This window comes from Acromyrmex echinatior, chromosome 8, assembly GCF_024713525.1.
Source record: "Acromyrmex echinatior isolate Ae372 chromosome 8, ASM2471352v2, whole genome shotgun sequence".
Classification (NCBI taxonomy): Eukaryota; Metazoa; Arthropoda; class Insecta; order Hymenoptera; family Formicidae; genus Acromyrmex; species Acromyrmex echinatior.
The window spans coordinates 9,817,528-9,839,906 of record NC_141859.1 but is presented as its reverse complement, the minus strand read 5'-3'; the positions used below and the strand labels follow the sequence as shown (position 1 = coordinate 9,839,906).

The 22,379-nt window shown below is 32.7% G+C and overlaps 1 protein-coding gene across 2 annotated transcripts; it reads right to left on the bottom strand.

Moving 5' to 3' along the window:
- Positions 1 to 54: 54 nt before the first annotated feature.
- unc79 (UNC-79 domain-containing protein) lies at positions 55 to 21,032 on the bottom strand. Of its 2 annotated transcripts, none has more exons than XM_011061323.2 (47): positions 20,744 to 21,032; positions 20,415 to 20,534; positions 20,002 to 20,163; positions 19,475 to 19,645; positions 18,929 to 19,018; positions 15,667 to 15,852; positions 14,929 to 15,167; positions 14,608 to 14,822; positions 14,185 to 14,540; positions 13,467 to 13,608; positions 13,126 to 13,302; positions 12,770 to 13,041; positions 12,275 to 12,417; positions 11,938 to 12,165; positions 11,616 to 11,762; positions 11,110 to 11,239; positions 10,834 to 11,006; positions 10,457 to 10,605; positions 10,198 to 10,355; positions 9,826 to 10,007; positions 9,414 to 9,615; positions 9,097 to 9,291; positions 8,857 to 8,970; positions 8,008 to 8,156; positions 7,731 to 7,852; positions 7,248 to 7,479; positions 6,904 to 7,045; positions 6,638 to 6,836; positions 6,013 to 6,283; positions 5,623 to 5,849; positions 5,019 to 5,473; positions 4,864 to 4,953; positions 4,571 to 4,747; positions 4,409 to 4,497; positions 4,032 to 4,285; positions 3,812 to 3,925; positions 3,591 to 3,731; positions 3,357 to 3,511; positions 2,683 to 2,777; positions 2,294 to 2,545; positions 1,925 to 2,152; positions 1,636 to 1,797; positions 1,349 to 1,521; positions 979 to 1,240; positions 732 to 872; positions 504 to 626; positions 55 to 420 (listed from the first exon to the last, which is right to left on the bottom strand). In XM_011061323.2, the coding sequence occupies exons 1-47, from the start codon at positions 20,766 to 20,768 to the stop codon at positions 232 to 234; spliced, it is 8,418 nt and encodes a 2,805-aa protein (XP_011059625.2). In that variant the 5' UTR covers positions 20,769 to 21,032; the 3' UTR covers positions 55 to 231. The 2 variants fall into 2 exon arrangements, with proteins under 2 accessions (XP_011059625.2, XP_087265124.1); XM_087408998.1 differs by having other exon boundaries at positions 14,929 to 15,161.
- Positions 21,033 to 22,379: the final 1,347 nt, after the last annotated feature.

Here is a 22,379-nt window from a genome sequence, read left to right as displayed (position 1 = left end):
AGAAACTTGAGAGAGTGATTTAGAAATTGGATTACGGAAGTAAAAAATTCAACATTATAACGATTTAAATTTAACGATTTATTAAAATTATTTATAATAATTATAATTTAAAGAACAACTTCTTGTATATATCTCGTTTTATATCTTCGATATATATTGATTAATGTAAATTTTTCAATTCTATAAAGTAAAATTTCGTAAAGCTCGTTTTTAAATTTCTCTCTCTTTTTTTTAAATGGAATAGAATTGCGTGGCGGTAGAAGATTGCATTTCTATTTGGCCCATCTTAAATTGTAAACGATGTAACCATCGTAAGAGTATCGCGTTTGATTCTCTTCTATTAGTAACGAAATTTTCTGCCATTTTATTCGGTGGGAAATCGCGGCAATTTTGCAACCGCATTTGTAAATGTCCTGGTAGCTAAAAAATGAAACAAGCCAACAATTGGTCACCTTTATCTTTCTGTTTCGATTGTTCGATTTTATCTCCAATTCTGTTCTTACTTGAACATGATGAGAAAATAATATAGCATTCCATAGAGGCAGTAATTTGCTCAACAGGATTGATCCGCATTCTAATAAGGCCTCTAACAAGCTTAAGAAATGCAAGTTAAGCATTTCAGAAAGCTAAAAATTAAATTGTTTCTTCATGTTGTTACTTCAAGTTTATTTTGAATGTGTCAATTTAAGAAGATAGAACTTCAATAATATTGAATAATGTTTTGTACTCACAGCTTTCGAATAGGAAACGAGTTGCAAAATGCATGGCGTTATCTTCCCCCAAAATTCTAACAAGATATTCATGGTGACATTGTGGCTTTCGCTGTTTGTTACATTATTCTTAGACATTTCTTCCAAATACATTGTCCAAAGCTAAAGTCAAAACGTAATGTTTCATTAATGCAAATTCAGTAGAATTTATAAATGTACTATTTTACAACCTATATTAAAAATATTATAATATCTAAGATATAAATACTTGGCAAAGAATGAACGCGTGGAAGAGCGAGGACATGTGAAGGACCGAGGTTTTTGATTGTTCAGGAAACCCCGAGAAAATGACTTGTATATGATCTGCGATGTGGCAAGATACTTCTTGAGGTATCGGTTGCGCCAACAGTACCGTTGAATGAGAATGACTGTTATTGTTGCCAGTATACATTGCTATATGCGTAAGTGATCCCAGTAACAGCCAGGATAAGAGTCTGATGTGGCCAATACAATCGACGTATTCACGAGCTCTAAAATGTTCACGTAAATTCAATCAGCTTCTATAATTGTATTAATTAGATAAAATCTTATTAATGAAAATACAAAAGACATGACTAATAGTGATGAAAATAGCTTACCCTTGTTGTATAGACGGTACGGTGTATAACCATGGCAAGTAACGTGCTACGGCTCTGTTCTCTCTATTGTTGCCTCTCGTAATTTCTAAAGCTACGTATTGAGCAAGGCCACACTTTAACATCCCGCCTATCGTGTCCTCGTTTAATCCTGCTTGCATACCTTTGCTATAACTCTGAGAAAGGAAAAGTTCTTTAAGTGAAACGAAGAAAATAAATTTCGCAAAATCTAACTTAATTAACTATCATAGCGATTGATTTAGCACACGTGTGCGTATTAAATGTATTACCTTGATCTTACTTAAAGTATGAAAGTCAGTTAAAAATTCGAGGACATCCGATAACTGATTCTTTAAAGATTCAGAGGCATTCGTATTATAGATCGGCGACATGTCTGTCTGAATATTATTTTCCATTGCAACGACGCTATTAGGCAAGGATCCTCCAATATCCTGCATTACATGTTATTATTAATATCCTTTTAATTTGTCAGTTTTTAATTATAGACTAATTAAATTATATCCGAAGTTTAAATTGAAAAGCTTGACATAATGTTATGAATATTACGCAATCACTTACTTGGAGCACAAATTGAAGCAATAATAAAAAATTGGAGTCCGGTATTGTAATTTTAAATTTAATGGCCTGAATTAATTCGAATACAATCGTCCTTCCAAAAAAATGTTTGTCACGATCACGAGTAAACCCTCTATGGCACAAATAGCACAAGTCCGTTAAATAATTATATTGCAATGTTGAGTTTTGTATAGCGTAACTTAATATTTTGGAGAATGGATCCAGCATTCCCTAAAAAAAATATTGAGATACAATTGAGATGCTAATTTAATTAAGTAAATTAATAAATAAACTACACATTAATTTCTTTTTTTAATTAGTAATCCGAAAACAAGAAAGAAAAATCTTATGCAATTTTACTAATTAAAATACTTTTGATTGTTGAATCCCTGGAACTTTTAATATTGAAATCATAATTCGCAAGAGAGGAGTAATATCCTCGATGGAAGGAAGCATAAGAACGAGTCTTCGAAATAATCCATCAAATTGTGTCAATAATCCACTCCATGTGGCTGCAGCAGGACCCAATCCTGCTTCCAATGGCAAACAATCCAAGTAACATGCTATATTATATAATATTATTGGCAGCCGTTCCAGCGGCAATGACTTTTTCATGTTTAACGTCTAAAATTGAATTTTACAGGGTAAAATTAATTTTTTTTTATACATTCTAACGTAAAAAATACACTTAGCGAGTTACAAAAACAATTAAGAAATCTACCTTTACCTTTTAACGCGTAATATTTAAATTACTTTCTTACCTCAAGCAACAATTGCAATGGCGCGATTGGATTTAACTCGTTAAAATCGACTAAGGCTTGCGCAACGCTTTTGAAAAACTGCAACCTTGTCGTTTCTGCAAGTTGAAAGAATAGAATGTATAACAATAGATAACAATAAAAAAACTATTATTCAAAATTTTCCAGAGAAATTGATGTTAGACAACTGTATTCGTAAAATATGACAATTATCAGAAAATCTTTTACAGCATACACTCTTAAGATTCGTTTACATAACAAGGTAATAGACATAAAAGTTTTCCAACAGCTATGTCTACGTTACGCCAGCTGTTTTTGGATTAAAAACGTGGATAAGAAAAATTATTATCGAGACATTACCGTGTCTCCCGATAATAATGAGGAACGTGATAATAGATCAATAGGGAAAAATCTGTTAGAAGAACGTGTGATATATATATCCGTACATTCATTGACTTTGTGTATCCTAATACACAATTGTATATTAAAACATTGCTAGCAGATATAAAAAAATCACAGCAGTTTATTTTTCACCACTTATTTGTATCGACAATGTTTAGACATTCGTACGCTTATTTTGCGCCGCGCCTTGCCGTGTAGACGAGCCTTTGTATTCAAAATTTTAGAATTAGGAAAATTATTTGAATTCTATTAGTCTATCAATATAATATTCTTACCGTTTAAATGAGTCTGAAACATTTGCATAAATACTCCATTAGGTGCTAATTGATGAAGAACGCATCTGAGAAATTGGTGCGCTACGCTGACCGCACCACCTGGAAGGTGCATATTCGTTTCGCTTTGCCAGGGATACATTGCATTAAGAGCAACCCTAGTACACACAAGCAATACATTAGTACTTTATTAGTACTTTATTTAGCTTAAAAATGTGGTAAAAGTATAATATATACTTGGTAACCACGCCGAGTATTTCCGGTAATAACGGTGCCGCTAGGGATGGCTCTCGATGAATAAACGTTCCCAAAGTTATTATACACAATCCAAGTTCTTCATCAGAATATTCTTCTCTTATCGTTCCGCACTCCGTACACCTGTAGTAATGTTACGAAATCAAGTTCAGTGAGATGCTAATAATTTGGTTTAATAACATTTAGTATATTAAATTATATACCTGTCGTAAATGCAATCGTCGCCGATGCGAAATAAACTTTGCTTTAAATTAAAATCCGCATGATACGCTTGTTGAGAGACAAAATCTAAATTTTGTTGGACTTGTGGGCCAGACCTATCGAGACAAATATACGCAAATTAAAATGTGCAAATTAAAAATCTATAATATGTATCATCCGTATAATTTTGTTATAAAAGTACTAATAACATAAGAAATTTACCAGGATTCCATTCGTCTTGCGTGAGTAATCATATCTTGATCCGTTATAGCAGTGATCTTCCGTGCTCTGTCACGTTGAATTCGAAATTGATCCTTCGACTTAATCTTCTGATCATGATCTGCTATTTTCAAGACGAAATCTTCGGGATCGATCGCTGGAGGAGACGATTCCAAAGCCACCTGTTTAATTAGTCTTCTCGGACTTGGCGATCTACTCGAATTAATTTCATTGCACGTTGGTACGAGCGATGTTGACTGTGCATAATAAATAGATGTTTTATTCTTACAAATTTATTTTGCCTAAAAAATAAGTATCTATTTTGCGCGTTCGTAAATCACGCGAGATTATAAAAGAAATCAATAAAAAAACGTTTTTACCACATTATCAGATGCTCCACTGTCCTGTTTCGTGAGTGTTATACCATGGGTGTCACGTTTTACATCTTCATTCAATTTATTATTCGTATCTAAAAGAGAAATATTTCGGAGAATATTTGTATCGGCTTATCACTAAGATCCAGGTTATTAGCGCGTACAAACCTTCGATATCTGAAATATCGAGAGCTTGACGTACTCGCTCGACTAAACTGGGAAAATCTCTTTGAGGCCCAACCGGCAGTAATCGTTCCGGCGTTGGAAATTCCAGCTGGGAAACGCTATGCGGACTCGTAATATCACTGGACATACAAGTTTCGCTGTCTTGCTCAAATGAGGAACCTATGAAATTACACTCAACTTCAATCTTTTTTAGATTAGACAACTTTCCTTCCATTTTACTTTGTTCGCGTTATTAAATATCTATTTCTTTATCACTTTAAAATCATTTTACTTACTGACTGTCAAAATGTCCATTTTTGACAATGGTGATTCTGGAGAGCCATATGTATCTTCGCATCTTAACACGCGTTGCGCAGCTCGTGATCCTAATAAGAAATTGTGTAACTTATTTATTATTAATTAATAAAATAATAATACGAATTGCGCTTACCAGTCGCTCGAGCTATTGTACCAATGGGAAGCAATCGTTCAACGGTCGGAGTAGTCATTAAAGGTTGCAGACCAGTAGGAGGATCACCTATTTGCTGTCCATTCTCTGTACTTATGACTTGCGATGATATAGAAGAACTCAGTGCCGGTGAACTCGAATTATCGCTGTTCGTCACTGTAATTACTTGGCAAGGTGAAATCGGCGATGTCGCTGTAATTGTGATCTGTTCCACGTATTTCTGTCTACCTAAATGTTTAGTGTTCAGAGGCTCGATATTATTGATAGTCCCGACAGTTTTAACGAGCGCTTTTTCTTTCTCCTTTTCTTTTTGTTTCTCCTCCTCCATTTCCATCTCCTTTTCCTTTTCCGTTTCTTTCTCTTTCTCCTTTTCCTTTTCTTTCTCCTTTCCTTTATTCTTTTCTGTCTCCTTATCCTTTATCTTTGGTAATTCAGGTCTAAAAGTTTATAATAAAAGAAATATAAATATATATATTTTTAATATTACTAAAAATAAATATGTATTATTATTAGTATTGTATTATTAATAGTGTATTATTATTAGAAAGTTGTATTGAATAATAGTTGGAAAGATGTCTAATCTTACTTTTGAATATGAGATATGCTGGTAGCAAGTGCTAAAGCACTCGATAAATCGTATGTTTTCGATGTGTCTCCGTTGTAAGGTAAATGTCCTTTGCCATTTTTTGTCGGCATAGCTGTTTTAAGGAAAGATCTTGGAGGCTCTTGTTGTCCAGTGAGAAATGTGCTCGTTACCATCATTTTCACTCCTTCATATACGCTCCATTTCTTTTGAAGGCCACTTTTATTTCCCTGCAGCAAGTGATCACATGTTTTTAATTCGCTCAATAAATTTCAATAAATTTCAATTATTTTGCCATAAAAATTTGAGAATATTTTCACTTTTAAAAATTGGTTCTTTTTGCTATTATACACTAATTATTTTATGCAGATTGATTTATAATAAAAAAATTACTTGATTAACTTCATCTTCATTTCCACCTAAGAACCATATTGGCTTCGTCACGGATTCTGCCTTTGATTTATTAATATTTCGATTGTTCGGTTCAGCCGTCCCATCCAACACAATCGACATATGTGGTTCTTGAAGAGATGCATTTCTAGGAATCGTTTCTTCTAATTCCCCGAGGGATCCTCCACTACTGCCGTGTAAGGTGCTGTCAGATTTTGGGCTCTCAGGAATCGCTGCCAGCTCGGACTCCGTATCATCCGCATTGATCGAATAACTTTGCAAAAGTATTCGCGACAAATTGTAACATACCACTACTTATGTGTGTATGTAAATAAAGACAGAAGCGTGTAATAACATTAACACTATTCAACGCCTATCAAATATTATCTAAAAAGAACGTAACGGTAAAACTGTAACGGTAAAATAATTGATCGCTAAGTATGTATAAAAATTATATAATAAGTAATCCTTTCTAAAAAAATGCTAATAATATTAAATAAAACATACATTATTTTCATCTCTATTATTTTCATCTACTCTTTAACTTAACTAATAATCTTTTTCTGCAATTCTTCGTGCAATTCAAGAGTGTCAACTGTTTCAAGAGTATGACTATAAATTTATTGACCTGGTAAAATGTTTGTTGAAATAACGACACGCTGGACTATTATTCTCTTCCCAATGAGTTTCCATTTGCCCGTGCATCCCTCCAGGACTGCGTTGATGCACCGAGATTGGTGCACGCATCGGTGGAGTTTCCGTATCTATTTCTCCTACCGTGTTCGTTGTCAATTCATGTTCTACTCCGAGCGATGGTTGAGACACATCTGAAGGATATATTGTTTTATAATTACTCTCCGAGGTACGATTTTTTAGGCTTGTTTGAATTCTTACCACGAGATCTCGAAGGAGGTGCACCCATAACTATAGTCGCTGGTATTCTTCTACACTGATGATGCTGAGTATTAAGCGTATTCAAAACTATCTTCACTAATGCTTGAAGCTGATTACACCATGGCTGTTGCCCATACTGACACTAAAAGAACGATTTATAATTACTAATGTGAGAATTAATCTGTAATAATCAATTTGCGCAAAAATTCGTACATTCTTGTACAGAGTACAGATACATAGCTTTATTCTTATCATACTGGTTTCCTAAAAAGGAATCACATTTTGGGAATTTTAATTTATATATGTACATAATATGTTCATTATTTATCATAGAAGTTTTTTACCTTATATAAAATAACAAGCAAGGACATCAACCAAGACCGCCTGATGTGTGGCTCTAAATACCAAAGACTGTAGTTCGGTGGTTGATGATCAGTTGGAGGTGTAGATTGCGGAGGGCAAGGGCAATATTGTAATATCGCCAAAACTGATGGCGTCATCAGCCAGCCCATTACATGATTCTGGTCTAATAGTTGTGGCAAATTAGCAATAAAGACGTTAAACGCTGGCGACAACCTATAATGATTCTATTGTTATAAATTTTATTAAAATAATAAAAAATAAAAATTTAAGAGATCTCTGATATAAAAATTTGATACATAATTTTAATCGAACAATTTTAATCGACAAAACTGGAAATTGTTTCATTTACTTGATTATAACATTATATTTTTTACAATCATTGTATCCGAGAGCTGTTAAATTATTAATATAGTTCAAATATTGACTTGTAATAATAATTAATGCAATATAATGTTAAATCTCACCTTAAACGTTGCGGAGTGGTATGGAAAGTGCGCTCAGTCTGATTGTATCCCAACAGAAGATATAAATGTCGCAAGACTATACCCTGCGTTTTCGACATTGGTTTCTCATCCGTCGGATAGGCCTGATTGAATGATATTAATTTATAAAATTGAATGAGTAAGATCGAGAAAATGTTTTGCAATTTTTAAATATTTCACATTTAAATGTACATTGAAAGCTTTCTCTCTTTTCTTTTGTATGAAAATAGGTTGATGATTTAATAGGTTGATGATTTACCTGATCCTGCCTCGATAGAAATTGCATTAAGAGAAAGACTAGTAAATGCATAGTTTCTTTATCTGCTTCTTCAAGATCCACGATTTTGTGAGTATATCCTGGCAACGTACTAGCTTCGTCGACCATGTTCAATGAATGTATATGACCATCTGCAAAGTTTTCCAATATTAATTACGTTCTATATATATATATATATAGATATAAGATTCACCAAAAAAGAAGAAATAAGATCTACAAAGTAAAAATATTAATATTAACTATATTTCTATCTATCTATGTCACTTTTTACAATTCAAAGAATTAATTATAAAGATATGCTAAGTAAATTTACACTAAACAAAAGAAAGGCATGCACATCACATATTATCTCAAAGACTAATTAAAACGATACGCGAAGTATTTTGAGATTATGCGAGAATGAAGAATTTTATTTTTTATACTATATAAAGTATACAATTTGACTTGCTTTCGGTAGATAAAAAAAATCTGCCCAATCAAATCTATTTTACGAGATAAAAAAGGATAACGCTATTTTTAAATCTTTGTTATTACTTGTACATTGCAAAACATGCATTTAAAAGCAATTTGTAAGTCATTTTTCTTTCATAACTTGCTCAATTTACTTTACGATTTCGAAAGCAATAATCTTCACACTTTAAACATACATTAATAACAGACATCACTAAAGCATTTCTGCGAATTTTGCGACTTGCTACTTACCGTTCGACCTATTCGAACGATCCATCTGGAGTTGATTGCGTTAACATCCGTGTAATACAAACGAGCAACATATTTGCGCGTACATTTATGTCTTGTCTACAGCTACACAGGCAACACACGCTACTCTACCTGGAATACTGTTATTAGGCGGGGTGGACCCCAACAACTGACCCAGTCCGAATCTCGAGCTCTTCCTTTTCAAGATCGGCGCAGAATACTGTCGGCTGTACACCTTTTCCTTTTCTGCGTGAAAGATGCGGAAAACAAAAGGAGAAAAGTAACACACAGTGTACGACATAGTTTGTGATGTGCGCGAAAAGGCGATAGGGATAAGGACTAGAGAAAAACGGGAACATTTAGGGTACGTACCTTGCTTAGTGTCTTGTCGAGGTATCATCGACGCGGGTGCGGACATCGTACGCTTGTAAGGCCATTTTGTGCCAAAACTCGCACTCAGTGTCTTTACGGAACTTGTTCCACTACCGTCAGACTGAGATAACGCTTCGTGTGCGCGATGTAATTTCTTCATAAATATTTCACTATTCATATCCGTATTTTTTAAATCTATGGCAGAAAAGCTTATTCAGAACGTCGATATATTTATTCAAGCAACACAATTTTTATGTAATACATAGCGTAAAATGTCGTAATATTTATATTTTTTCCACTAACAGGATGATACTAACCGCGCAAATAAGTCACATCCCCCGACTTCTCCAAGTTGATTTGAGCCTCGAGAAATAACGTATCAAATCGATTCAAGAAAAATTCCCACGTTAAGATACGCCGATCGCTAAGACTATTGTGTAGCTGATAAAGCGATTGCAATACCATTGGCCGGTCTACTATTACGGAATCAAATTGTGTTTCCAGGCATAAAATTAACGACTGAAATAAAATTATAAATAATAGTTCGAACGGAGAATTATTTTTCTTATCAAAACCCAAAAAGAAATTATGCATGATATTAAACAATAAATAAATACTCTAATATTGAGAAAACATGATAGATCTTTAAAAACTTAATTTCAGATAGATGAAGAATATTAGATAGGTGAAGAAATTTCAGATAGGTTTTAAGAACTTGATAAAATTTACCCTAATTGCTGTATCGTGAATAGTACCGAGATACAAGGTAGCACGCTGCGCAACGTACACATTATTGTCATCCATACTTGTTACTAAATAACAGAACGCATTTGCTAATGCAGCTTGAAGGCTTAATATGTTCCGCAATGGTGTTGAATCCATAAATCTCGCGATTAATGTAACGCGTTCAACTGGAATATAATAGAATATCAATTTAAAAAAATTTAAATCAATTAGAAAATAAAATACAGAAATTAAAAAATAAAATAAATTAATAGATAAAGGAATATAAAATAAATGTACTATGCTAAAATGAGAAAGATCCAATTAGAATAATAATAAATCAAGTCAACTTATTCATATTATATAACCCGTAATTACCCGCGACGAATCTAACGCGCCAATCGGAATTGTGAAATTCTTCTTGTACAAGCCGCCAGAAAGTGTCGGTGCCGCAGGGTAATGTTACACAATGCAATAACAACGGAACGGTCACTTGTGCTATATGCGAATGTTCTGCGTTTAAAAGTTCCCATAAACTGTAAAGGATAATAATAAATGATTGAGAAAATTAATTGAAGCTACACAAGTTCTAATCACCTCTGTAAAAAATATTTTAACAAGTGTAGCTAATACATACTTTTTTATTAATAAATTCTCTTGGCACCATATAAAGAATCCTTGATGATCCTTCACTGCAGTATTAAACGCGTCACCATATAAGCACATTACGTTCAAGCACTGCAGCATGTAATAAAGAATGTCCGGTTTGTCGATGGTCATTATCTCCTGCAAATGAAATTTTTCGAAAGTAATTTTTAATTAAATAGTTTTGACAATTGTAAAATCTATTCTTATAGTTATAGAATTACAAGTATTATGATTTTTTGCGAACTGATTACTTAAATAGTTACAGTCAGCGCGTAATTGTTAAATAAATTAATAATCGTAATTCTGTGGATATTGCATATGCATTGTAAGCCGCTGTAATTTGTAATACAGTCACGGTATTGGTACCTTCAGTAATTTATGGATATATTGAAGTTGTTCTGGTAGTTCTTCTATCGTAAAACGAAACTTTCCTACGGAAGTATGCCAAAAGTCATCCGAATCAGCTTCTGGACTTAAGCTCACAGGTTCATCGTTTTCGCCTATCAGATGTGGTTTTGCCACGCTCACTGTTGCGGTAGCTGAAAATGTATACATATGTATATATGTGCATTTATATAATATTATGATTAAATATAATTAATTGAAAAGTTGCGATATACAATACATAGAATATTGGCTCACCGACGTCTGTTTCTGACAGTGTAACCGTTCTCGCGACGGCGGACATAATCTTCTCCGTTGGCATAATAGCTGCGAGGTCCAGCTGTTCCGAAACTGTCTCTACTGTCGCTGTCATAATCTGTTCGAAGAACTGACATAAACGATCAAAATAGCTATTCCGGTAACATAGATTAGCCTACCGTGTCTTTGTGATCAGGCCGTGTCGTAGAAGAAGAGACAGAGAGAGAGAAGCGCATACGGATACATATACACAGTTAAGACAGTTTTAAGTAGCATGCTGCTTTATTAGTAGAAGATTGTGTAATACGCAGTGACATATTAGAAATAACATTTTTTTTGGTGATGTTTATCTTATTGAAGAATAAATTTCCTTTCGTATTCTTTTTCTTTTTACAATAAAATCACGGAAATTTAATTGTCAATGAGACAAACATCAAATACGTTATTAACGTCCGAGATCGAAAGATTGATTTGCCATTTTAGAGTTTATTTATTAAGAGACGTACGTGTGGCATATGAACTAAGACCCCGCCGACAGAATGCATTTCTGGTACGGGCATGTTGATGACCACATCCGGTTTCGAATCACCCTTCTTTGTTGTTTCCGGGGAACTTTTACGAGCATTATCATCCGCATTTTCATCCACGATTGTCTGAAAAAGATAAAAACTTGTTAATTTTCTCTTCTGTTTCACGTATAATTCAAACATTCTAATATCGAAAAAAATAAGTTATTATTTATAAATATTTATTTATTGCACAACATTTTAATTATAATTATATTGTATAATAATTATCAACTAAATTAAAATTATAAAGTCAACTAACGTCGGGAGGATACGCCGGATTTTCTGGTGCCATGTAAGTAATCAATTGTAGACATAGTTGGTGCCAGATTACCCTTGACTCACAATAAGAACATTCAATGTCTGAAGTATTATCGCAGACGTGAGAGTTGTTCCAATTGGATGCAACTATGGATTTCATTAAATGGCAAGCATCTCGACAAACCCGCGTATTAATTCCAGTATGCTTGTCTACATTTTGAAGTTCCATCTTCCAAAAGCAAATTTTTTTATTTTGTTTTTGTTACATAAAAGTGAATAAAAAAAGATTCTCTGCATAATTGATATATAGATAACTCTTTTAAAGATTTACATCTCACCTGTTTCAATAATATATCAAGCATGAGAATACAACAAGATAAATTAAGTTCCGCATTCGTCAAAAATTCTATGTGTCTTGGTGTTGGCACTACATCATCGGAAAGTGGTGTCGATTTCCCCGAATCATTTTCCACTATGGGACCTAAACATGTTAAAACCATGCTTAATCCTCAACATATATTTAAACTCTAAAGCGTCATGTTTGAAGTACAGAATGTAAGCGAACCTCTTATGGTGATTGATAGAGGAAGCTTCAAAGTTTTTTTACCTACACAATTTCAAACTTCATAGTAACAATACTTTGTCCAAAAAAATTTTCTCTTCGAGTCCAAACGACTCATGTAGTCAAGAGTTAAAATTATACAACAAATTTATAATTCTAAATAATAAATCGCGAGTGGAGCCTTCTTAATTAAAAATAAAATTAATTTTTATAAAGCTAACAATTCTTTCGACGAAATATTAAGGTACAGATAATAATTATAATTACGTACATGTAATGTTTGCATCATCTTCCTTCGTAGACTTGCTTGGCTTTAATTCTGACTCTGCCAAGCTCATCGACTGCATAACAGCTACTCCGTTGCTAAATATTGAAAATAGTTGATCCAAGGGTAATGTTATTTCCAGCATAGTAAGCGTTTGCAACCAGTGAAGGGCCTGTTCTTGCACTTTAGCGCTCGTATTGACAAACCGTTTTGCTATAAAGTTATACATTTTCTTCACGTCAAATCCTAAAGAATTCATGTCCCGGTCCAAAATTTTGCTGCGACATAAAATGATAAATATTTTTCGTGTAAATTGAAAATTCCAAATATGTAAAGATTTTCTCCCGAAATAAAACGAGTACCTCAATATTATCTTTAGCTCCTGAAGTTCATTTTCTGGAACGTCATTTACCACTGCTTCCATCCAATGCGGCATCACGTAATCCCATACGTCAGGCGTTATCACTTCGTACGGTACCAGACAAAACAGTCGATGCAGTCCATCTTTTAAATGCGATGTCCGAGAAGCCAAGGTTTCCCTTTTGGCGGAATAATAACTGATATTAATTTTGTCAACCTGATTTAATCGCAGTTGTAAATATTACAATAATGTCGTTCATTGTAAATTATGTATACATATAATCAAAATTACATATATTATGTAAAGATTTTATTAAAAAATGCAAATCTCTGCTTTATTTACCAATGACCTCCAACTCTGACGTAGTCCGCAGGATGTGGTAGAAGACAGGAAATGAATACTTCATAGTGCGTTTTCATAACTTCTGAGAGCCAGTCGCAAACGTACTCCGTTTTTAACTTCTCAAGCGCGCTTTCTGCCTGTCCTGAAATGATTGAGAAATTGATTATAAAAAGATAAAAGTATTAAAATTGATATAGGAATGCTATTATGATTAATCGTTAAACTACCAATCTAACGACATACAACACGATTGGAACACATGAACAGATTTGACATTTATTGTTATCCCGAACTTTGGCATGCAATAATGCGAGGCTACATTTTTCAAAGTATTCGACATTTAAGTGCAAATTTCAAATATGTGTCGAGTTGTGTGCTGATATCTTTGATACATTGCATGCAATTTTTATCAATGAAATCTCGAACATTTTTGTTTAATTCATACGACGGAAATATATTAAATTCGGCTAAATATTTCAGGTGTATTTTGGTTTATAATTTCAGAAACAAATATATTCAAACATCGACATAATAATGTTTTTCTTGAGACAAACATGAAGGCTAACAACATATATTTTACATGTACAGCGTGTATACAGAGGATGCTTACATCTTGTACATCTTGGCAACATATTTAGCCGACATACCACGCTACTACCTACGTCTGGCTCTCTACGTCTACTTGAGTAAAGTGTATATATGCAAAGTGTTAAATTACCAACAGAAAAGATAAGGTGTATAAGTCTTTTTTCAATACCATCGAAACAGTAGGCAGTGACATGAAACCAATGAAATAACATTGATAATAAACGGCCCAGTATTTCAACCGGGGTATCTTCGTTAGGGGTACAAAGTCCCACTAGCAGCCATACGCCATATCTGCCGAGGAGCTGTCGTTCCTCTAAGCTCGTAGGGTCGCAATGACCGAACGTACTCCCGATACCGCCAGCACCGCTACTTGCACCACTGCTACTTCCTACGAATCCTATGCCACCCTTATTGCTAGTACTAGCATTTATATCTGTTGTGTCCCGATTGCTATCGATACTTATCGGTTCAGCTTCTCTGAGCAAACTGCAAAACAAAAATACCATGTCTAGCTGAGCTTGCATTATCACTTATGATTACGGTTACAGCTTGCCTGACAATCGCTTGAACCATATAAGTTTGCGCTTGCGGGTCCAGCTGCGAAATGTGCGGAAGCGCCATGTGATAAACGTGATCACCGCCACGGCGATTGTTATGACGAATACTGTGACATTGCTGACAATATCGTATAGGATGATTTCCATTGTAACTTGCGCATTCTGTCGAAAAGCAAACACTGATAGCTGATTTATCCGACCCTCTACAGTTCTGATGAAAAACAGAAAATAAAAATATTAGTAAAATTTTAAATATTTAAGCGACACTGTATATTATGTGCAACAAACTTGAATTCTCTCAAAGTCAACATGTTCACCTTGTTCTCGCAAACCATGGACACCTGTTGCATCGGATGCAAAATGTCGTAAAACATTTGATTTGGATGCTCTCGATGAATCTCATTCGCGCATTCGATGCAGAGATAAAGGGGAGGCGGAGATTCAACAGCGTACGTGATGGAAATGTCATGATTGTAACAGACTTTTGCAGCTTCCGCATTACCGGCATTCGGACAGCTATCTCGTTGACATACGAACGGGGTGAAATCATCTGGAACTCAGATAATACAGTTTTATATGACATACATTGTTGTATAATTCTTGGAATTTGTTTATTATCTCTTGCCTAATATTAAATATATATCGATATATTTAATGCATAACATATTTATATTTTTCGTACATATTAAACAACTTATGTGATTTGTATCAAAGAATAAGTTTTAATACTGCAACACATAATGCCTTAATGGAAAAATTTCGCTGAAATCATTCCACGTTTTGGAATACTTTTCAGCAAAATTTCAGCATTTCAGAAAAATTGCAGTTTAATTTCAACGATTTTTAGCTGAAAAGTTTTTTTTCAAACAAAACTTCAGTTTAATTTCAGCGATTTTTTAATATGTTAACTTGAAAAATTCACTTTCAGGGAAATTTCAACAAATTTTCAATTTCCCTGAAATGTTCCAAAACGTGAAATAATTTCAGCGAAATTTTTTCACCAGAATGTACTTTATATTTTTCTTAATTATTATAATTTCAGGTTTAATACTCACTAGCAAATTTTACTAACACCGCACGGCGATCGAATAAATTTGGATTAAATGAAGGCCAATAATAAAACAGCAATTTCGCAGCTGATGCTCTTGCTGATGCGGTGCCGTAAGCGATAACGCAAAGAATGTCTTTCACTACTGCTGGTTTCAGAGCCATTAAACACTCCAGCAATTGACAATGATGTGCTGAAAAAGAGAAAATGTTCTCTTTCGTAGTACGCATACATCTACAAATTTAACATTTGTATTCGCATGAATACACATACCCGAGTAAAAAATCGGATTCGGTTAATCTGATTTATCATGTGGCTCTCTGAACAGAAAGCATTGCGGTATGCCCTATTCAGAAATCCCTGATGTGGGCTTGATAAGGGAAAATTCAGGCATGCCATATCAAGATATATCCGACTTGGACCTCATCGGAAAATGAATAGGCATACTCTACTAAGATCTGCCTGATTTGTGCCCTATTAAGCAATGCCTAAATTGCGCCCTATCAACGTATGCCTGAGCAGGAAACGCGCAGGCATGCCCTATTAAAGGATGTCTGACTTATGTCCTACTAAGTAATTCCTGAATTGCGTCCTCTTAAGATATACCGACTTGTGCCTGAGCAGGGAACACGCAGGTATGCCCTACTAAAGAATGTCTGACTTAGGCCTTACTACGGAATGCCTTAATAGCTTCTGAAAACGAAAGCCGGATTTACGCCAGATCAAACTAAGATATATATATCTTATGTGCTTCTGTTTTGTTATTTTTTTTGTCAAAAAATTAATCAATAAATTGTAATGTTAGATTCATTTTTGATTCAGGTTCATACTTCATTCATCTTCGGTTTAGATTCATTCTTTCTCATGGAAAGTAGCAAAAAGAGAAAACAAGACTTAACACTATGTAGAGTGGAGAGAAATCGGAAAGTTCGCCGCAGAATTGATGCGAAGGAATTCCTTAATATTGCAAGTATGCATCAATGAAAATGTAATTTTGATCTAATTAATATCAATGAAAACATTGGTATAAAAAATTCGTGTAAATAAAAATGAAAATTTTTAGCTCTTTTATTGATATATTTTATAGTACAGATAAGAGAGATTTGCTGAATGTATAACACTCAATCTATTTTTTTATTACTATTAAATGGAATTAATGAAAAAGAAGCGTAAAATGTTTTTTTTAACATTTCATTGTTCCAATTTTCGTCTTCTAGAAATTTCGTTTACGCTTCTGTTACTCTCCCATTAATTCATGTATAATAATTTATAATATTGTTATCAAATATTGTCTATTAAGGCATATAATATTATATATTATATTTATAATATTTAGTAACAATATTATAAAATAATATTAAATATAATGATAATAATAATATAAAATAATAATATAAAATATTGATGAGGTACGATTTAGGCGACCAGTAAGCATTCGGCAACTCTCCCCTATATTGTTTAGCATTTTTTTTTGTTTAAATATTTTTTCTTGAGAATTCATTATACGGATACCTATTCACACATACGTAGGAAAAAAGAATTATTTGAATATATAGAGTATTCTATTTTATATTTGACAGTCAAATATTTGAAAAATCGCGGAATTTTAAAGAAAATATTTCAGTCACAATAAAAGTTTTGTAGCGATATTGTAACTTTTAAGCCTTATAACTCAAAATAAAAAAATATTTTATTATAGTATTTTGAAAAATTCTTGAGATAAGCTACAAGAATATGCAATGAAAAATATAAAGAGTTTCACTTAAAAAATTTAAAGTGACCTTACACTGACCTTTATTATTCATACTCTCGAAGTTGCATAATTTCGTTAAATTCTTTATTGTCACTTGGTAGACGTTGATCGAGATCGTTTATACTTCACAGTAATTATATAATAATTTCATCGTTAGAACTTTTATAATTATCTTCAACAATGTTTTCAACTTCATTCTCGATAAATACATTGTTTAGTTCTATTAACTCAGACATGAATTAATGAATCTCTTCATCTGTACTATTTCTTTCTAAATTATTCTCATTCTTCTTTTCAGCTCTTAGAGCATTTTCATTTACAATAATCTCAATGTTCATTTATAAAACCTCTTGTTCTAATAACCTTGGCGGAATTGCATCATTTATAAAAAATAGACATTTAGTTTTTATATACAGGGTATCCTATTTTATATTTGGTATTTTATATATGGTAGTCAAATATTTGGAAATCACGAAGTTTTAGAGAAAAATATTTCAGACTCATAAACGTTTTGTGACTCCAAGGAGACATGAGACTTTGGGTGGAGTTGTACAGAAGAAGAGATTGAACATTTATTCACGTCTGAGTCTACAGAACTAAATAATGTATTTATCAAAGGATAAAGTTGAAAGTGTTGTTGAGGCTAACTGTGAAAGCCCTAACACATCTCTAATAATTATATAATTGTAATAAAGTCCTTACACAAAAAGAAGAGGCATGATGCATATTTTTAATTTTCTTCACACAAAGAGTAAAACCATTTTTTAACAACAGAATTTATAGAATAACCCTAGAATCGTGTTCGTGAGAGATCTTTCACGTATTAATTAAGATATATAGAATTGCATGGATATGTAAAAATCGAACTTTTAATTTTCAAGAAAATCCTCGTAATTTCGAGATTTTAATCAACTTTAAGACTAATTCTACAATGTGCTTTTTGTTTGTCTCTTGTCTTATTGACCAAAAAGGCAAGAGACAAACAGAGAAAAACAGCAAGAAACAAAGAGTATATTGTAGAATTAGCCTAACTTATTCGGAAGACTATAGGTTTGTTCGCATGCTCCAACTTGCTTCTCTCTCTATAACTTTTACTCGCTCAAACGCCGTGATCGCCGCGACACGAGCCCTAATCATGTTGCCTGATCGGTCTCTAATCAGTAGAGAAAGACTAAGGCATACCTTATCATTTCCTGATCAGGCCCAAGTGAGAAATTCCCAACTAGAGCATATCTCTCTGATCAGGGTCATTTAATACGTGGCGTTACATGTAGCATTAGGGCCCTATTAAGGCACCGGATTTATACCTGATCTGAAGTAGCGCAAGCCGTACATGGGCCTGAGGAGGGCCCTACGAAAATTTCTACTCGGGTATATACATACTTTCATAATAATACAAGATTTTAGAAAAGCCTGTAAAGGTACTAACACAAATTACCTCATTTAATATAATTTTGAATTAAATTGTATTAATTTATACTTTTTCCTACGACATACGTTATATTATATATGATACCTGGATTATTGGAATATTGAAACACCATCATTATAACAGCGGCCACTGATTGACTAGCGGCACTTTCGTCTCCAATTTCAGGTTTCCTTGCTGAAAGTTAAAGTGTTTGTAATAAAAATCTTTAAAAACTTTTTTCTTCTTCTACCATTAGCTTTCAAGTACTACAATAATAATAAAAATCTTAATAATATGTAAATGTAACTGCAAGCTAATCTGGATAATGTCATCTCATAAAAATAAAATTATTAAATCTGCTTATACATGTATCTGTATATATAGATAATTAAAGCTTATGTTTAAATTAATTATTAATAAAATGCGCACTATTCTACGCTTTATCAATTAGTTTTTTTTTAGCCGGCAAGCCAATTTTTTACTTAACGGAAAAGCTCCTATCGGTAAAATACTAATATTTTCTTTCCACACTCACATTCCCTCCCGGCAGCTGTTATTCTCTCTTAGAAAGACGAGAATGTGTGCTTATCATATAACATACACAAGTTCGAATAATACCGATACAAATATAAATGTAATGGAAAAACTCACTGATGGTAAACGGTAAAATGTAAAAACAGAGATAATTGACAATTTCTTCATGCAGCTCCACAGGAAGTACTGATATCGTACTGGCAGTTAAGTACGATAAATTGTCGATTAAATCGTGATCCAAGAACAGCAGCATGCACGCTAGACATTGTAGCAAGGCTTTTCCGAATGCTAAAAAAATTAACGTAAATTAATTATATGCATAGAATTAAGATGTTTAAGAATATTCCGAGAGAAAATTTACTGGTTTATAAGAAAATTGTAATCCATAATTATTGAAAGTAATATTAAAATTTATATTTTTATTTATATATACCATATGAAGAAGATATGTAAAATTAAGTTTTATAATTAAGTTTTAATATATGCTATTTTCTCGATAATTGTTAGAAAAAGTAAGAAAAAGTAGAATTTTTTTTTTTTTTAGACTTTATTAGAGTCAAGTATGAGTAACACTTCTAATTTTCTATTTTATATAATAACATATTTTATGTAATAATAATAATGATAGAATAATGAAGACAAACCTGGCAAACCAACATGGATCAACGGTGTAACATCGATCATCTGCGTTAACGCATTGTAAAGCTGCTTGTAATCCAAATTTGGGAACAAAGCCATTCGTTCTCCATCGAGCTGTTGCGATTTGATCATATCGAATGGCGAAACGGACGATTCTTTTAACAGACCTGAAAATATTTATTGTTATATTTCATTTACTAGATTATTTAAGCGATTATATTGAAAAACGAGAACATAAATATTCTTATAATATAAAGGAGAGAGAGAGAGAGAGAGAGAGAGAGAGAAAGCTTGATAAGAATATTCCGAGAAAGGGAAGATTTACTGATCGATTATAAGAAAATTGTAATCTATAATTATAATACTAAAAGTAAATAAAACAAATTTATTATACGCAATTTGTACATCAATTACTTACATAGCAAGGTTTGAGAAAAATATTTCAATATATTTGCGATGTCAAAACCGGAAGGTATCGGCTGGGTTCCATAAAGTAATCGTTGATAAGCGTCATGTAGACTAGCAAGCTTTAGACTATCTGCAAAATTTAATAATTTTATAAAATATTTAAAAATTTCTAAAAATTGTTTGTTTATATTTAAAAATTATATCAATTTGTTAAAATTAATTAAGAGATACTTATTACTTATTATTTAAAATAGTATATCTCTAGTATATATTACAATAAAGATTTATTTCTTCCTATAACAGACAGAAAATAATGTATAATAAACACTATGTAATTACACGATGCGTATCTCGTCCCCATCATGTTTATTCAATTGAGCAGGCTCACATTCTCACACACGCTGAGATGCATTGCATCGCAATTAAACTTTATTTCTGATACAAATAAATATCTGATAAAATTCTAAAAGATAACTGTTTTAATGGAATCGATGAAAAGAATTATCTTGAGCAATAATATCTTCGATAATTCTTCGGAATAAACATGCTGGACGAGCTCACGACTGGAATAATCCCCAACCCATCGCAAACTACGAAGACGAGCGAGGAAAACCGATGTGCGCGCATTTTCGTATTGATCTGAAACGCTCTGCAGTACTGCGCATTGATATTTTTCGTCATTCCGCATTTACATCTCTAATAACATTATGACGTATATTCGTAGAAGTAATAAAAAAAGCTAATTATTATTTAATTATATATTTTATATTAACTAGTATATTATATCATCCAGTTAAAATTTAATTTGCGTATAACTTTGCTTTTATCACTTTTTAATCCTTAATTCACATCTTTGGATCATTTGTCTTGCGTATTCCTTTTTTTCGAAATACTATAAAGAGCATCCGCTCAAATGTTGGTCTCTCTTCTATTCCTAAAAAAAGTTTGATATCTAGAAAACAAGTTTTATGGTGGCCTTAATTTGTGTATCCTTTAACTAGAATAACTCCGGAATTCACTTTTCACTTTCACAAATGACCCATCGTGTGTACAGAGTGTACATTTTTTGTAACTAAAAAAATTTTTATTTTTTTCCTTATTTTTTTAACTAATTCTTGTTTGTATTGCATGAATATTTCGTGAATTATTAAAAAAAGATTTTAATATAACATATTGGCTCTCAATAAACACGATGGTTTTTGACATCTTTGTATTAAATGTTCCCATACAGCACAGAAACTTGCAGTAACATTAAATAAATGTTGCAATATTGCAGATTGCGCTATAATATCGCTGCAACATTGTAAGTATTAGGAAATGTAATATATAGTACATATATTACACGGCACAAGATTTTACAAATTGTTACAGAGATTAAAAACATTTTGGCTTTTGTACATATGGAAACATGCATCAATTACACGTTAATAATTGTTAATTATTTCGATAAAATTTTCCTCGAAGAGGACGTTTTGGAATGTAGCCTTAGAAAATGGATGTTATCGTAAAACTTGATAAAAATATACTCATTCGATACATTTTCATTGAAATGAGAGAATGTAGTAAATTAAGTAGAAAAATGCGACAGTGCTTTAAGAAGCGATTATTCAGGTAAGGAAAACAAATTTTCTTTATCTGAATAGTTATTAGAGCTGCGTAATATCACCCAAACTTATCTTTTTAAAAAAAAATAAAAAAAGGGCTAAGAGTGCATGTTTTTTGTAAAGAATTATTTGGACCCATTTCACTAACGCCAATTACTTAATTGGCAGTGGAACTGACTAATCGTGTTGTTTAGTAAAATTGATTACTTATAGTTGACAGTTAATCACCGATTCGGCTTAATTGAGTTGGTAAAACCGGTCCTTTGTATATAATATTCAATTATAAAGTAAATTGTTTTTACCTTTTTTTACAATGGCAACTTTAATTCTCTATCAAAAATTATTACTCTCCGAAAAAAATTAATGTAAAT

Bases quoted from the DNA above. Each gene is read 5' to 3' on its own strand.
- unc79 (XM_011061323.2), bottom strand. From the start codon at position 20,768: ATGATGGGGACGAGATACGCATCGT. The intron at 1,798-1,924 runs GTAAGTGATTGC...CATGTAATGCAG, and splicing joins TGCTTCAATTTGTGCTCCAA to GATATTGGAGGATCCTTGCC. The intron at 627-731 runs GTGAGTACAAAA...TTTAATTTTTAG, and splicing joins TCGTTTCCTATTCGAAAGCT to CTTTCTGAAATGCTTAACTT.